At 57.9% G+C, this 16,465-nt stretch overlaps 1 protein-coding gene across 1 annotated transcript; it reads right to left on the reverse strand.

Annotated features, from left to right (window-relative positions):
- Positions 1–1,120: 1,120 nt before the first annotated feature.
- LOC122697245 (complement C4-like) lies at positions 1,121–15,835 on the reverse strand. The gene is made up of 41 exons (XM_043907813.1): positions 15,678–15,835; positions 15,353–15,551; positions 14,959–15,160; positions 14,697–14,767; positions 14,525–14,613; positions 14,247–14,329; positions 13,974–14,070; positions 13,729–13,834; positions 13,484–13,616; positions 12,783–12,898; positions 12,497–12,673; positions 12,188–12,370; positions 11,877–12,062; positions 11,552–11,710; positions 11,168–11,294; positions 10,920–10,994; positions 10,229–10,426; positions 10,023–10,134; positions 9,861–9,931; positions 9,456–9,595; positions 9,135–9,344; positions 8,844–8,895; positions 8,654–8,743; positions 8,296–8,505; positions 8,043–8,118; positions 7,730–7,886; positions 7,516–7,629; positions 7,253–7,424; positions 6,807–7,039; positions 6,565–6,732; positions 6,138–6,197; positions 4,790–4,883; positions 4,526–4,712; positions 4,299–4,389; positions 4,084–4,158; positions 2,594–2,696; positions 2,369–2,458; positions 2,190–2,288; positions 1,932–2,015; positions 1,535–1,667; positions 1,121–1,393 (listed from the first exon to the last, which is right to left on the reverse strand). The coding sequence occupies exons 1-41, from the start codon at positions 15,740–15,742 to the stop codon at positions 1,252–1,254; spliced, it is 5,229 nt and encodes a 1,742-aa protein (XP_043763748.1). The 5' UTR covers positions 15,743–15,835; the 3' UTR covers positions 1,121–1,251.
- Between the last annotated feature and the right edge of the window lie 630 nt (positions 15,836–16,465).

A 16,465-nucleotide genomic window follows, 5' to 3' on the forward strand; every position in this document is an offset into this window, starting at 1 on the left:
ATAACTGACACCATGTATCTTGCCAAGCTCGTCTCTTCCACACCACTGCCAAATCCTAATTCCAGACATGATAAATGATATACAATGCCCCCAAAAGTGCTCCATTCTGTCCCCAGCCTCTGGGCTTTTTATGTTTTTTCTTCTGCTTCAAATACCCTCATCTACTCCTACTCCCTTTGCTTCACTCATAAGCCTGCAGAGTCCAACTTAGAGGTCACCTCCTCCAGGAAGCCTCCCCAGCCCACTTCTCAAAAGCCCTCAACTGCTCAGAGGCCCCACAGAACCGTGCAGCTCCTTGACCTCACACCATTCACACAAGATAGGGATCTGGAACAGGGCATGGCCTGGAGTGAGAGGTCCACAATTCCTGTTGAGTGACTGAATGGCAGGCTGCTGAGTTAGCTCAGTTTCCCTCAGAAATGACCTCAGCACACTCCTCTAGATGAATTCCTAGATTAGCCCTGAATACCCAAGAAGTGCTACCATAATGGGGGAGAGCTAGGCAGGCAGGTGGGGAGGGTTGACCCCGGGGAACAGCAGTTCCCTCAGAGTATTAAGAAACACCAAAGTTGGCCTTACAGTCTGTTTGAAATCAGTATCTAGATGAAGGCATCATCAGACCTGAGGATTGCACAATTCTGGGAAAGTTACGTAATACTGCTGATAAAGAGATCCAGTGTCAAACAGGCTTTCAACAGAGCAGGTCTCGGTCAGAAGCAAGACCCCAGAAGCGGCACGGGCATGAGCACAGTGGGGGACATGCGGCTGGGGAGCTGCTCATGAAGCAGAAGGGCTGAGGTGCCTGGTGTGCAGTGCCCGCCTGAGGCCCCAGTGACAGGCTGACAGGCACAGGGAGTGCCCTTCGGGCAGAGTGAAAGGGAGCTCTCAGTGTGGACACGGGATCCTCTGAGCGCAGGGTCAGCTGCCCACCATGGTCACTATGTGGCACCAGGCTCCCAAGGGGTCGCCTGGGGAAGGAGGGGTTCAGGCAGAGCTGGACGCTGCAAGGGTCACCCAGGCTCTGGGAGCCTTAGATGATGCCAACCCTGGCCTGGACCCCCCAAAACCTGGAGCAGGTGGTGGGGACGCTGGTCTCAGTCCTGGAGATACACACGGACACTTTGCTGCCAAAGGCCTTTATTGAGTCCCTGGTTTTGCCTAGGGCTCTGGTCAGGGCACAGGGCATGGCAGGAGTCCAGGCACCGCCTTTCCGCAGCTCCGGCTCCTCCTGGGGAAGCTGGGAGCGCGCCCTCACACCTGGCAGCCCTGCATACCATACTCCTCGAGGAAGCTGTTGAGCTGGGCACAGGGTGTCCGATGGCGGGTGCTCTGGCACATGCGCTTGGAGGGCATCTCCTCGATCCAGCTGTTTGAGTCCAGCAGGTACTGGGGGCTGCGGGCAAAGGGGCAGTCAGCAGGGGTCAGTGGAGAGTCAGGAGCAGACCCTGAGGCACCTGGATTCTGAGGGCACAAGGGACAGTTTCCCTAGAGAGGCATGGGCAGAGGAGGAGATCGAGGGGTCCCGAGAACTCACTCTCCCTTGAGGTCGTAAGTGGCCCCATCCAGACCCATGATCAGATATTCTTTCCCAGGTTCCAACTGAAGGCGGCAAGAGGCTCGGACCAGGAAGTTTCTGGTCTGATTAGCGGTGGCCTTGGCATCCTTGGCTGAGGGGAGAAGGTCCACAGAGTCATCAGAGGGGAAGAGGAGGGGGAGGACAACAGGGGGCCGGGGGGCTCTGCGCCAAGCCTCCATTTGACCCTCACCACTCCCAGCGGGCAGGTGGGACTGCATTCCTGTCTGTGGACAAGCCCGGGGCTTTAAGCTCAGACTGGTTGCAGTTTCACTCTTCCAGGCGCCAAGGCCCCAAAGCCAGACCTCAGCTCCCCAGTATGGCCCCCAGCCCTGCCCACTTATTGTCCCCCTCTTACTGAAATGCAGGACTTGGGTGATATGGGTCTCAAAGAGGCGGAAAGCGGCCCTGCTGTCTTCTCGGAGAACCTTAACCTGGAAGGCTGTGGGGGGTTTAAGAGAAGGGAGGGAAGGTTAGTTATCCCCAGGCTAAGAGGACGGGAGGTCAGTGCAGAATGACAAGGCTGTCCATGGGCCTGAGAGGAGCAGGCGCAACCAAGAATCCTTGAGGGTGGGTGGGTCAGGGTCAGGGCCAGGGCCCGGGAGGGAAGACTGACCGTAGTCCACTCGGGGAGAGTAGCAGGCGAATTTCATCCGGTAACCCTCCATGTCCTGCTGCCCACGCTCCAGGGCCCGGCGCTGTCGAGGGCACTTCCCTGAAGTCAGGGGCCCAGGTGAGACCATGTAGGCCCAGCCAAGCCTCTTCCCACCCATGATCCCCGGTCCGGTGTCTCACCCTCAGCACACTGGCAGACATCCGCAGAGCACAACGTGGACAAGAGTTTGCTCTTACGTGGTGCCCCATAAAACACAGAACATTTGTGCTCTGGAAAAAGCAGAGAGGGGCATTCATTAGGGCACTGGCCTCTCCCTGCCTCCCCAGTCCATGGACCCCCAGGACTCGCTTGCCACCCCTCACTGCCACCTAACCCCACCCTCCCAAGAGTCCCCAATGCCTCACCAGGGTTGTAGTAGTCATACAGGACGGCACTGGCTGGTTGTACCAGCCCCACGGGCACCTCCTGCACCGCTCCAAAGCCCACGCACTCCCGGGAGGTGGGGACCTGCCATGGGGGAGGCGGGGGTAGGGAGTCAGGGACCCACCTCTGGGCCCTGCAGACCGCTATGATGGATTTGCTTGGCCTGTTTGGTTCCGGTTGATCTTATCTTCAGTGTCCTTCACCATTTGTTACCTTCCAGCCTCGGGATTTCTAAAAACTGCTCCCCAAGGTCTCTGCTGACTTCACTGCTCACATGGTGACCTCACCCATCTCCGGGGCCGTGAGCGGCTTCACAGAGTCCCACTTCATGGACACATCTTCACAAAACTCTATCCTCAGGGCTAGCTTCCAGAACACCCCTGATTCTGACCTGGTCATTTCTGAGCTTCCCGCTTGTCCCTCCCAGAGGCACAGGCCCCAGCGCAGTCCCTTCCCCTTCTCTGTGCTCTCCTGGGGCGGTCTCACCACTCCCCAGACTCTGCAGGCGCGTGGTTCCTGAACCAAATGTTCAGCCTGATTCTTGTATTGGGATTTTTGCAGGATGTATTAAACTCTCCCAGTTCCCTCTGCCTGCCCTCCAAACCCAATCACCCTCTCCGTAGCCTCACTGATACAACTAAGGCCTCACTTATCTCCTAGGTACCAGCAAGTGCTTGCCCTCTGCCGCCCTCTCTGACCCCGCCACTCATGTAGGCCCTGATTCCTCTCCTTATGGCCACACTGCTCCAGTCCAGCCTGGTATCCCACACGAGTTTCCTTCCTAAGCTGCACGGTGAGCTCCCTGACTTGACCTCTTCCTCATTTTTCACTGTGTTCACCTAGACTCATCTGCCTGGTCTCAAGCCAACAGGGTCTGTCCCCTCTGCACACACTGAGCAGAGAGGGCCTTCCCGACCCACAAACACGTGGTGAATGGTATCACAGTATTAACATACATTTTTCACATTTCTCTCCAAAGGTTACAATAAATATTCAAAAAAAATTTTGGAGGGCCATCAGAGAGTTGATAACTGTGTGTCAGTCAAATAAGGCCATGGGGGGGGGGGGGGGGGAAAAAACTCATCTAGGTCCGCCTTCATTTTAAAAAAAAGACAAAACACACTTGAATATCATAAACAAACAAACCAAATAAAGGGGGAGTTCAACAACAAAAAAGCAGTCCCTCACGATGAATAAATTCAAATTTAAGAAAGGCGCTCTCTCAAGCCCTCCCCGGCTGACTGGCCCTGGACCCCAAGACACAGAAGGGGCTCAGCCCCACCTCCCTGCAGGCAGCGCGGAACCTCCCTGGCCAAGGCTCTGACCCCTCCTGTCCTGTCTCCCTGCTCACACCACAAGTTCTCTCCCAGAGCCGTAGCTGCTGATACACCTGCCTCCTGGGAGACCTCCTAACACGAGCTCAGGAAACGCAGCGCCAGCTCGGCGCCCCTCTGTCACCCTCCTTGCTCACCGAGTCGAAGTACAGCAGGACGTGGGGACCCTCGGTCTCAAAGTGGCTCACGTAACGGTCGGAGAGGGAGGTCAGCTGTGGGGAACGGGAGCCGGGAGTCACACGGAGGAAGCCCCCGGCCGCCCTGCACATCACAGGGCTCAGCAACTGGGGTTACCGCGGGGATAGGGCCGGGCTCCTGGGGCACAAGCGCCCCTCTGGGTGGCTGGTCACACCTTCTCCAGGTCAGCCCGCAGGGCATGGAATCCACTCAGGAGGGTGATGTCCGCAATGGCCATGCCCGACAGCCCCACCTTGCCAGTCCGCCTGTGGAGACACGTGCCTGTTGTCTGGGTCCCCCCACGCCTGGTGCCAGGCTGTAGACACCCGGCCCCAACCTCGGCCCTGCGTCCCTCTCCCAGCCCAGCAGCACCCACATGCCCAGGGCCACCCCAGGGCTCACCAGATGCACACAGAGTACTGCACCCTGGATTCCCGTTCCTCAGCTGCCTTGGGGGCCTCCCTCCTACGGCGGTTCCTCCGACCGTCAAATAGCTGCAGGGGTGTCACGGGCCGGGAGTGTGCCTCGGGGTCATCCCCCGCTGGAGAGTCCTCATACTCGTATTCCTGGTAGTCTTCCTCAGCCTCCACTGCGAGGGGACAGCACTGTGGCTCAGCCCTGGCACCACCCCCTCAGAGACCCACAGCCTGTGACCCCAACACTCACTCGTGTACTCGACGTGGCCCATGACTGTCACTTCAATCTGAAGATCCTGGCAGGTCGTGTTTGTCATGTCCATAACATTGTAGCTTCGAAGAACCTGGCTCATCAAGGGGTGAGAAGGAGACATGGGGACACTTAGGGCCACAGACCTCTCTCCAGAGCCACATGGAAGGCCTCTGGATCCCTTAGCTCCTGGGCCAAGTGTTTTGAGGCTTTCTGCCCTTCCCATCCTGCCCCAGGACCCATCCAGAAATACAAATGGACCCAGGTGTTGGGTGAGAGAGAGAGGGGGCAGGGTCCTGGCATGGGGGCAAGCACTGTACAGAAACACCGAAGAGGCTTTAATGGAAAGTTCAGGAAAGGCTGCTGGCCCAGGCTTGAAGGAGGAAAAGGAGTTTGTCATGTGGGACAAGATCCTGAAGGTCATTCAAAGGTAGGAGATGTGTCTACATAGGAGGATTTGTCCAGCTGGGGAGGTGGGCGGTGCTAGCTAGAAAGCTGAGGCCGAGTTACTGGGGAGGTGGGCTGTTCTGGAGTGAAAGCAGAGGCGAAGTTACTGGAGAGGTGGGCGGGGCTGGAGTGAAAGCAGAGGAGGAGTTACTGGAGAGGTGGGAGGGGCTGGAGTGAAAGCAGAGGAGGAGTTACTGGAGAGGTGGGCGGGGCTGGGGAGAAAGCAGAGGAGGAGTTATGAGGACGTGGGCTGGGCTGGAGAGAAAGCAGAGAAGGAGTTACTGGGGAGGTAGGCGGGGCTGAGGAGAAAGCAGAGGAGGAGTTAATGGGGAGGTGGGCGGGGCTGGGGAGAAAGCAGAGGAGGAGTTAATGGGGAGGTGGGCGGGGCTGGGGAGAAAGCAGAGGAGGAGTTATGAGGACGTGGGCTGGGCCGGGAAGAAAGCAGAGGAGGAGTTACTGGGGAGGTGGGCGGGGCTAGGAAGAAACAGGAGAAGTCTTCCCTGGTCACCAGGAGAAGCTTAGCATTGTGGAGGCCCCTAAGATGGCCCCTGGAGTGGCAACTGCGCTCCTGCAGGGATGGACTCTGTCAGCCAGACAAGAGACACAGGAGGAAGAGAAGGTTTGGGGCACAATCACGGCAGAGATGCTCAGAGCTCAGAGGAGACACTAGGGTTGAGGCACCAAGTGCTTGAGCATCAGCACTGAGGGGCTGAAGGGGATGACAGGCGCCTAGTGAGGGAGGAGAGCAGAGTGAGGGGCACGTGCCCAGGACAGAGCACAGGGAACCTCAACCCAGGGGTCTCCTCCTCCTTCCCAGACCATGAGCTCTGCCTGCAGGTCTCCCACTCAACACCCCAGCTTCACCCTGATGGCCCCACCGCCCAGTGCCACCAGCGCTCACCTTCAACGTTCCTTTGCTGTTTCCTCCCACCTCCACGTTAATCTTGCTTCCCAGGGAAAACTGTCACAAGCAGAAAAGGGAAAGAGATGTCAGAAGGGCACACTGTTGCTTCAACTTACCTCCTCCACCAAAATAACTCTACCTCCTCTCCCCACCTCACTTTTCAACACTTTCTACCTTCACCCACATTCTCTCTCCACCATCTCCTAAACCCTCTGTAGATGCTGCGTGAATCATTTTCAGATCAGATAAATGAAGCTCACAGTTGGGTAACTTGCTACAGATCACAAAGCCAGTAAGTCTTCCCACAGAGTTATCAGAAAGAGGGGCCGTGGGGATTCATCAGGGGTGGCAGACAGGGGATGGCTTCTGGCCTGGCCAAGGGAGGCCCAGATGTCCCGGTCACCCAGGTGAGGGCATGGTTCACCTGCAGCTCCTCCTCCAGCTTGTCAACTTGGTGGTTGGTCAGCTGCAACACGTGGGACTTGAGCCCACTGCGGCCCAAGGAGCTGAGGGTCACGTTGAGCCCCTTCTCCTCGGTGGTGTGGGACGCGATCCAGTATGCAGACAGGGCATCCAGAGCCATAACAGTGTCCTAGGGAAAATGGACCAGGCCTCAGGTACTCAGTCTCAGGACCAGCCACCCTAGAACCCCAGGACAGCCCCTACCTGGGTGCTGCGGAATCCCCCTTGGAAGCTGCCTTGGCGGGTCAGCCAGGATGCAGCCTGGTCAGCCAATTCAGCTTTGCCCTCCCATAGCAGCAGGTGTAACAGGCCGTAGGCCGTGGTTTCAATCCACAGGGCCGGGGCCTGGGGAATGGGGTCTGCTGGGCTGCGAGGAGCCAGAGTGGGTGACAGGACGTTGCTTGGAGAAGTAGTGACTGAGCCCCAGTACAGCATATCTGGAGTGAAAGGAGACCCACAGGTGAACAGGGGAGGATCTTAGTCGTCTGGCCCTTTGACGCTGCCCCTTTAGTCTCTCCTGATTTCCCAGTCACCCCTGCGTCTGCTCTGATTCCCTCCGAGAGCCTCCATTAGTTCCGTTTCCCCCTTTGGACACACTCAGGGGTCTCAAGCTCTCCCAAGACCCAGGCTCACTGCCAGGACCCCCTCACCACCAATGTCCTGGGCCATGGCCATGAGGTTGTTGTGGGCAACACTCCGCAGGGCCTCGGGGGCCTCGGTCAGTGACAGGGCGTAGGCCGTGATGGCGGAGGCGTGGGAGCCCAGGAGCCCAGAAGTTACTTTCGCCCCCAAGAAGGTGTTTGCTCTTGAGATGGAATTTTCCTGGAAGAAAGTGTGTGTGGTGGGGAGATCTGTAGACTGGGCTTCTGAGGGGAAAGGGGATCAGCAAAGGGCTAACACGTGAGTGCCTTACCACTCTCCTCAACTGCTCTGAATTCTTGTCTGGGAAGACCGCCAGCCCGTGGTGAAGGGCAATGACCACGAAGGCTGTGAGCGCCACAGTCTCATCGCTTCCCACTAAGCCTCCCTGGTTGTAGTAGGGAGAATAGGGGGCATCAACTGGGAGTGGGGAGGGTCAGGACAACTTTTCCCTCCTGTGTTCTTGGCCCAGTCTCCCAGCCCCGTACCTGCATGCTCCTATCCATTACTGGATGGGGGTCATGGAATGAGCCATCATCCCGTTGCTGCGACAGCAGCCACATGGCCGTCTCCTGCAGCTTTTCTGGTGAGCCGCCTACCTGATCCTGGGCCAAACTCAGTATCTTCAGCACAAAGGCCGTGAGCCTAGAGGGGAGGAAGGCATGGCTTGGGATAGCAACTGGATGCTACAGGGGACATGGGACCACTACTGGGGTTCCTATTTGCCCTGCCAAAATAGCTGGCTCTGCCCCCACCAGCCCTGGCCCCTCCCACATACCCAGGACACTCCCACAAACTCACCAGGTGCTACTATCCCGATGTAACCAAGCCCCATAGGAACCATCTCCTTTTCGAAACTCCTGGATCCGCGTGTAGCCTTGGAGAGGAGAGGCAGCTGAGGTCACACCGACTCCCCCACTGCTGTGGCCAGGCCACGCTCTCCATTTCCACTGGGGACCACATCTCTCTTCCCTGCTCTGGCCACCTGGGCTGCCCAGCTCCCATTAATTGCCCTCTCCTGGCCCTCACTCCTGCTTGCCGCTGCCCTCAGAACCTTTCTGGATGAGATCCACGGCGCGGTCCTTGGTCTCAGGAGGCAGCATGCTCCACTGCTCGGTCTTGTCCAGGTAGCGGGAAGCAGCCAGTGTTGGAGCCAACAGGGTCATGGTTTGTTCCCCGCAGCCTTGGGGAAGCCTCAGGAGGGAGGCCACGCCTCCTGGTGACAAGGCCCCCTCAGAGCCCAAAGCTTCCAGTGGATCCGAGGCTATGGGGAGGGACAGGATGGAGGGTCAAGAGAGCATGACTGGGGGCCAGGGTTGGAAGGTCATGGAGTCTCGGGATCAAACAGAAGTGCCCAGGTTTCACACGAAACCAAGGGTGGGCACCGGGAAGGGACTGGAGGACACTCCCACCTGTGACGCTGACGACACTCTTGAAATCTCCTTCAGGGATAATATTGGGATCAGAGTTTCCAGGAATTTCCAAGGTTCGGCCTCGGGGGTCTGGGAAGATGAGGGGAGTCAGCGGTCTGTCCTGCTGTCCACACCCTCTGCCCCCCACCACCCCCCAGGACACTGATGTCTGTGAGTGGAGGTCACTCACCCAGGGGGTTGAGTTCATAGACCATCTCCTCCCTGTGAATGGCCCCTTCTCTCTGTGGAGGGAAAACGTAGCTGTGAGAGACCACACAGGCTACAGCCTGCCCCTCCCAGTGCACACTCCTCAGGACCCGGAGTTGGAACTTCAGGAACACAGTCGCACCAGAATTGTGGGAGATGCAAATGAACCACAGCGTTGGGTTTGGGGGTGGCCTCAGGCCTCATGCAGAGAGAGGGACAGAGTAGGGGGTGAATCTGGGAGCTGGGAACCTAGTCTCAGGGGGGTTCCATTCACCTCGACCTGTAGAATCTTAGATATTGCGTCCCCCACTGGGAAATCTAAGGATCCTCGAGCCACCACCTTCAGGGACACGGCAGCAGCTGCGATGGGCACCACAGAGAAGCCAACGGGCCGGGCAGAGCCCGCGGGCACCTGCACCTGCTGGGCGAGCCCTCCGCCCCCGGCCAGGCACAGCCCCTCCACTGGGGACACGTGGACGCTCACCTGGGGGCAGGAAGACAGGGAGGGCCAGAGTCCCAGCCCAGTCAGGCTCCCCACCGCTCACCTGCCCCAATCCCCTCCACCACCGTGCGCTCAGCCCCCAAGGGGCCTCACGGTCAGATCTCTATCCAGGTAGTTGTAGAGGACTGGTCGCAGCTCGAGCTGCTCAAAGCGGCGGACAGAGAGCGGCAGGCGGAGGTGCATGTGGAATTCACGGAACACTCGGAGTCTGGCCGGGGTGGCCACACACAAGCCTGATGGAGAGTGGGCACGTATGAGAGGCCTGGGGGCATCACACCCAGGGGATCCCAGCAGTGAGGGGCAGGGGCTGCCCCTGGTCCCCCCACTTCCCACCCATCCCTGCCAGCTGCTCTCTGGCTTTTGGCCCTATGTTCGGCATGCAGACATCTCCAGGTCTCTGCCCCTCCTTCCTGTACCAAGAGCAAAGGACCAAGCAGGGAGCCTCCGTCCAGGGAGCATGGAACAGGGAGGCTAAGGGCCACAGCACGGTGACCACACCTGTGCTTTTGGACAGGCTCACGCCGTGGATCTCCCACGTGGTCAGAGAGTCTGGCAGCAGCAGTCGCAATCTGCAGTGGGAAAGGTGAGAAGCTGGGTCACACGCTGGGCAGGCCCGAGACACAGCCCAGAGACAAGGCCAGGCCCCGCACGCGCCCTCACTGGGATGAGCGGTCCACTTCTTCCACTTTCCAAAGCCAGTTCTCGGGGAAGAAGCTGCGCACGGGGATGTCATCCTCTTCAATCAGGTCCTCCTCCCGCAGGAGCTCCATGGCTGCGGGGAGGACACCATGCAGGTCAGTGTTGAGAAGGCCGTCCTGACCCTCCAGGGGCCCTGGCCAGTCCCCCAGCCCCACCCAGCTCCTCACCTCGGGCCAGGCCCACCTGGCCCCTGGTCCGGGCCTTCTTGCGCAGGCTCTCAGCAAACTGGCAGCAGGACAGGAAGGGCTCGCGGCAGGCCGGCGGCTGTACCCGGTTTGCCCGCTGCTCACAGGTGCGCACCATGGGCAACTGCGTCAGCCCGTCGAGGCAGCAGCGCTTGGCTTCGGGGGAAGTGTACTGGCCCACTGCAGGACCAGGTGAGGGTCAGCGTGAGGCACACCTCATCCCCCGGCCCGACCTCTAGATGTACCAGGACTCACCCTGAGAGACCAGGAAATTGAAGGTGGTAAAAGCAGAGCACCGCCCCCCCGCCCTCGGTCTCACCCCAGAACTATGGTGTCTGGATTTCTAGCCCGGACACCATGCACTGGCTCACTCGGGAGCAGCGGACCCAACAGGCAGACCTGCATCCTGACCCTTGGGCCCAAGTGGAAAACTTCATGTGTCTTAGTCACTTAGGCATGTCCAACTCTTTTTGACCCACAGCCTGTAGCCCACCAGGCCTCTCTGTCCATGGAATTCTCCAGGCAAGAATACTGGAGCTGGTAGCCATTCCCTTCTTCAGGCAATCTTTCCAACCCAGGGATCGAACCCAGGTCTCATGCATTGCAGGCAGATTCTTTACCATCTGAGCCGCCAGGGATGCCCTAGAGAATTTCATGGGCACCCTCAACTCACACTTCTCATTAATTGCCTTTTGGAAGTTCACGTTTCTCTTTTTCCGAGGCTTTGACTCCTTCGGACAGCTCAGACCTGGTAGAGACCAGGACTGCAGTCAGCCAGAGGGTGCAGGGCCTCCCACTCCCCACTGAGTCTCCCCCTCCCAGCCCAGCCCTTCCACCCCTCCTCTTCCTGTCTTTCCCCCTCAAGCCCCTCCTTCTTCCTTATCCTCCCACCACCCACTCCCCTTCCTCCTCTGTCCTCACTCTTTCTGATTTCAGTCCAATGGTCTCCATCAGAAAAGGCCAGACCGGCTGCCTTGAACACTTGAGGGGCACTGTCTCCACCACCAGGACCACAGCCAAGGTCATAGCTGTTCATAGCTTCGAAGACCTGGTGAGGAAAGGAGAGATGCTGCAGAGGCAAGAGAGACTGTGGCCACGATCACATACTCAGCTGCAGGTGAGAGGGCAGGGTCCAGACAAGTACGAGAGAGACACAGAGAGTGGAAACAGAGGCCACCAGGGCCACGGCTCGAGGGAGGATTGAGAACAGTCCAGGTGAGTGAGTTCTAGTGGCTGACATGGGCTTCAGGCAGCAGGAGGATGAGCTCGGAGGGAAGGGAGGATCAGAGAGAGGACTTGACCAACCTTGACCATGTCGAGGGGTTTGTGGGACTTGCCACCCACAGCATACAGTGCCGTGTCCACAGCTCCCAGGGCCACCAGGGCTCGAGACTCTGTTTGCAGGTTGAGTTTTACAGTGTCCCCAGGACGATACGCCTTGGAACTGTCTACGTTCAGCTCCAGCTGGCAGAGGTGGCAGGTGGGGGGGCAGTTAGGGTGGGGAGAATTCTTTCAGTCTTGTGCATCCTCAGTGCACCCCAAACTAAATCACCCCATTTGCAGTCATCCACTCTTCTCTCTTAATCCTCCCAGCACACGCACACACACCATCTCTTCCGATGCCAGTTACCTTCCCCTCACAGGTTCCAGCCTGGACGTCCACTCGCAGGGAGTTGGCCACCGGGACACCCCCATGATAGTAGAAGGCCACGAGGTGGAAGGAGGGCACCAGGTGATGGTCCACAAACACGGAGATGGAGGTCAGGTGTCTCTTGGGCTCTCGATGGACAGACACGATCTGGCCCCGGGACAGGATCTGGGGGAGAGCAGGGTGCTCCTCACTGCCCATCCTCAGCCCTGAGACCACCACCCACCCTGAGGGCTCCTTCCTGCTTGAGACCCTCCCACCCCTGTCCTCCCCTGTAGCCCAGTCATGCGCACCATGTAGTAGAAGTGTGAGAAGCTCCCACTGATGCCCACGGCCTGCAGGTTTAGGTTAAGAGTCTCTCCAACTTTAAGAGGTCGAGGATTCTGCCACTCAATGGACAGAAACCCAGAGCTTCTGGACAGGGGGGCTTTCACGCTGAGACCACCTACAGCAGGGTAGGGGGAGCCTGCAGACACCTGGAGAGAGGTCAGGGGTCGCAGGGTCAATGGAAAGGGCCCAGGCATCCAGCTTCCCCCCCTCCACCTGCCAGCCTGGGAAGCTTCTCTCCTAGACCACCCACTCCCGTGAGGGTGGGGTCCTACCGAGAGCTGCACTTCTGAGATGGTTGGAGGAACACCAATGGAAACAATGACTTGGCCACTCCCATCTGTGTTCCGTTCAAAGTCCTCGTTTTTAGAAGTAGATCCAGAAAACAACTTGGCAGACACTTTGACGGGGATGCCAGAGGCTGGGGAGCCTGACATGTCACGGACCCGGGCCTAGGTAAACAGGGAGGGGCAGAGGGAAGAGTGCAGTCAGTGGGACGCTGTGCCCTCCTGTCCCCCGCTCCCTGCCTCCACTGGTCATCCTCCCCCTTCCAGAAGAAACCTGCAGCAGGAAGGGGACCCCGGGTATAAGCTGCTGCTTGGTTTTGCTTAGATCCAAGGAGAAAGGAGATGACACGAAACGCCAGGACGTGAGCTCTGCCTCCTCCAACTCTCCTCCTGCAAGATACAGTGTGGAGAAATGTGGACACAGAGACCTGGGCAGAGAGGAAAAGGAGCACTGGGGGCGGTGAAGGGGCCACTCTAGTGTTTCCCTCCACCAAGGTTGAACTTTTCAGGGTCAAGCTGCCTCCTACTCATCTCTATGTTTCCTGAGGCCAACACAGGAAACAGCACACAGATGGTGTATAACACACCTCTGCTGATAGATGTATGGATGACAGATACATGGATGGATGGATAGAGGGATATATGGATGAGATGGGTGGATGGCTGGCTGGATAGATGGATTGATGGATGGATGGATAGATGGATAGATGGATGGATGGAGGAATGTGTTTTAGACAGAGGGATAGATGGAGGGATGCGTGGATGGATGCATGGAAAAGAATATTTTGAGACAGTAGGAAGGTCACCTTTCCCGGAAACAGCTCAGAAATGCAGTTGTAGAGAGAGTCCTCTGGGTCTTTCCTGACTTTGTGTCCCAGCTGAGGGGAAGCTGGATGGCGTTGGTGCTAGAGAACAGAGGTCAGCTCGGAGGTCAGAGGTGAGGGTCCAAGGTTAAAATCAGGGAAAGCCACTCACCTGGAGACTCAATAACGGCTGCCGCAACATAGAGGCGCAGCCCTGGGAGGTCATTAATGCTAATATGAAGCTTCTCCAGCACACCCTGAAACTCAGCCTTTTGGAGGGAAATTTGGCACTGGCCATCCACCAGCTGGGGCAAAGAAGAAGACAGGACAGAGGATGAGGCTCGAGTCTCCCACCCCACCTCCTCACGCTGCCTCACTCTCCTCACCCACCTCACGCACCTCAACCCTCCTTCCTACCTTGGTCTGACTCTCCAGGCCCCGCAGGAAAGTCTTTTCACCGTCCTCACCCAGGAGCCCAAAGCGCACATATGCCACCCCCTGCACTGGCTTCCCGTAGATGTACCTGCCACCAAGGAGAGATCCAGAAGAGGGGCTGAGGGCTGGGGCGAGGGAGGGAAGTGGGGTTCCACAGCACGTTCACGCTGCATGGGGCGTCCTGGCACCAGGCCCAGTGTGAGGGACCGCGAGCAAGGGGAAGTTACCTGGCCTGGATGACCACTTGGATGTCACTAAGAAAGCCAGGTGTCGTCAGGATGTAGGGGTTTTCAGGGATGATCTTCACCTCAAAGTTGGGAAGAACTGACCCAGGGCAAAGGGAGGGAGATCAGACTCGTGAAAGGACCCTTAAGATATTTCCCTCCCCTCGGGGCTGTGGCAGCAGCGTCTCCCTTCCCTGACCCTGCACCCCCACCTCTGCTCCACCCCTTCCTCCTTGCGGAAAAGGGGTGCTTGTCCTTCCCGTCTCCAGCTCTCACCGTATTTCTTCACCTCAAACTGGGTGCTGCTATTGGAATCCAGGCTGTCTGAGAATCGGGCTGAGATTTTCCATGTTCCTGGCCTGAGGACGGATAAAGGAGAGACTCAGCCCACTTGTGTAAGAGGTCCACTGACAACCGCTGACCCAGCTCCCTAGGAGGAGACTACGGGGCTATCCAGGGGCTGAGGGAGCTCAGGTGCAGTATGTAGTTGGCCAGCTGCGGGAAGTGGGAGTTAGAGAAGTGTCAGTGGGGTAGTCTGTGAGAGAGATGCTCACGCTGAGATGTCTGGGATCAAAAAGTTGTCCTGGAAGATGGAGGAGGGAGCAACCACTTCCCTTTTCCGCACACGGAAGCCTTGAGAGTTCTGCAATGGGAGTGAAGCAGTCACGGTCAGAAGCCAGTTCAGCAGCCCTGGCCCATTAGGAAGGTCAGAGGTCGGGGGCTCACCTCCACCGTGACCGTGAGGATGTCAGTGGCCGGGCGCATCTTCTGATCCAGAGCAAAGACTCGGTAGCGAACTGGAAATATAGGATGAGGAGGTGAGCAGAAGCCATGAGAGGGTGGGCCCTGGACCCCTGACCCCCTCCCAGAAAGCGAAGGGAAGGAGAACAAATGTTTGCAAAGCAGCCTTCCTGTGAGGGGCTTCAGGTTACCTCACTCAAGTGGCTGGGAAGGCATGAAAGGTGGAGGCCCTGGCACCGAGACTCACCCCGCTGGCCAGGGTTATAAACGGGCTGGTCAGTCTGCAGAAAGAGGTGCCCCCGGCGAGAGGAGAACAGCAGGTTGACACCCTGCATGTCTGTCTGTTTGGACAGAGAGTCCCTTAGCCATGATGACTGCACCATCAGCTGGACCTTGGGGGCTCCGCGGAGGAGATGGAGGCGACAGATCCTGGCCCGTTCCTGCGGAATCTGTGAGGAGAGGGACAGGGAGTGGGTCAGAGACAGAGCAGAAGGGAAAAGACAGACTAAAAGACAAAGTACCACAGGGGTGGGAGGGGAGGAAGGGAGCAGGGGGATGAGAAGACAAAGATGTTTCCAAGAAGACAGAGGAGAACAGAAGGGGAGGCCCTGGGCGGCAACAGGAGGGAGTGGGGCCGTTACCGGGAGGTTGAGGAGTATGAAGTCTCTGTCTGAGCTGAGGCTGAAATCCACCTTCCGGGAGCAGAGCTCATTAACGTGGGATGGGTTCCTCAGGAACACGGATCCTCTCACCACCTGTCCTGAAGGAGCATCCTGGAGTTTCACGGCCACAGACAGGGGGACCCCTATGCGAACCACAGAAGGAGAAAACAGGAGCAACCTGGGAAGAACAGGTGCGAGTCAGCAGCCAGCCTCCACCCCTCCCCCCGAATCAGGACCCTCTGAGCCCACTCTCCCCTCGCCAGCCCTGGCCCTGTTCAAACTGTCCACATCCTGCCTCCAAGACCTGGGCTTCTGCAGAGACAAGGCGAAGAAGCCAGACGCCCAGATCAGACCCCAGAGCAGCCTCATGGCTAGAGGATCCGAGGGGTTCAGACCCTCCTGCCTGCCTGCTCCTTTCTCGTTACCCCAGGGCTTGGAGCAGAGTTTTGACTCTGGACCTTGCTCCTCCCCTAGCCCAGATAAGCCGGGAAATCATGTGACAAGCAAGAACTGCAACTGGCCCCAGACCCAGAACTGGGACGGGGGCTTCCCAGAAGCCTTGAGCTCTTGAGGGAATCTGAGGAAATCATGGCCTGGAGAGAGACTGAGTCCTTCCCTGTTAACCCCTCTCATTCCAATGCCCCGCTACCAGCACTACTGGTTGGGTCTGGGTGCCTGTGTGTTTATAGCATGTACACACATACATCTGCCCAGGAGGGCCCCATGTGGCTCATAAATGGCTCAGACACATGGCATCTTTGTTTATCCCAGAAAACAAGATACTAAGAAAACTGTCTCTTCCTGCCTGTGTATGCATGCTCGGTCGCTCCAGTCATGTCCAGCTCTGTGACACGAGGTCGGTAGCCCACCAGGCTCCTCTGTCTATGGAATTTTCTCGGGAAGCATACTGGAGTAGGTTGCCATTTCCTCCTCTAGGGGATCTTCCTGACCCAGTCTCCTCAACAGGCAGATGGATTTGTTACCACTGAGCCACCTGGGAAACCTGTCTCTTACAATAACCCCCGCAAAACCTGAACTACATCAGCTTTTTGCTTTTTGTAGGTTCTAACAGAAATTCTGTTGTTTGGGAGA

Source organism: Cervus elaphus, chromosome 7 (assembly GCF_910594005.1).
Source record: "Cervus elaphus chromosome 7, mCerEla1.1, whole genome shotgun sequence".
NCBI lineage: Eukaryota > Metazoa > Chordata > Mammalia > Artiodactyla > Cervidae > Cervus > Cervus elaphus.

Bases quoted from the DNA above. Each gene is read 5' to 3' on its own strand.
- LOC122697245 (XM_043907813.1), bottom strand. From the start codon at position 15,742: ATGAGGCTGCTCTGGGGTCTGATCTGGGCGTCTGGCTTCTTCGCCTTG. The intron at 14,768-14,958 runs GTGAGTCTCGGT...CTATATTTCCAG, and splicing joins TTATAACCCTGGCCAGCGGG to TTCGCTACCGAGTCTTTGCT. The intron at 12,674-12,782 runs GTTTCTTCTGGA...CTGTTTACCTAG, and splicing joins GGGTCCCCTTCCTGCTGCAG to GCCCGGGTCCGTGACATGTC.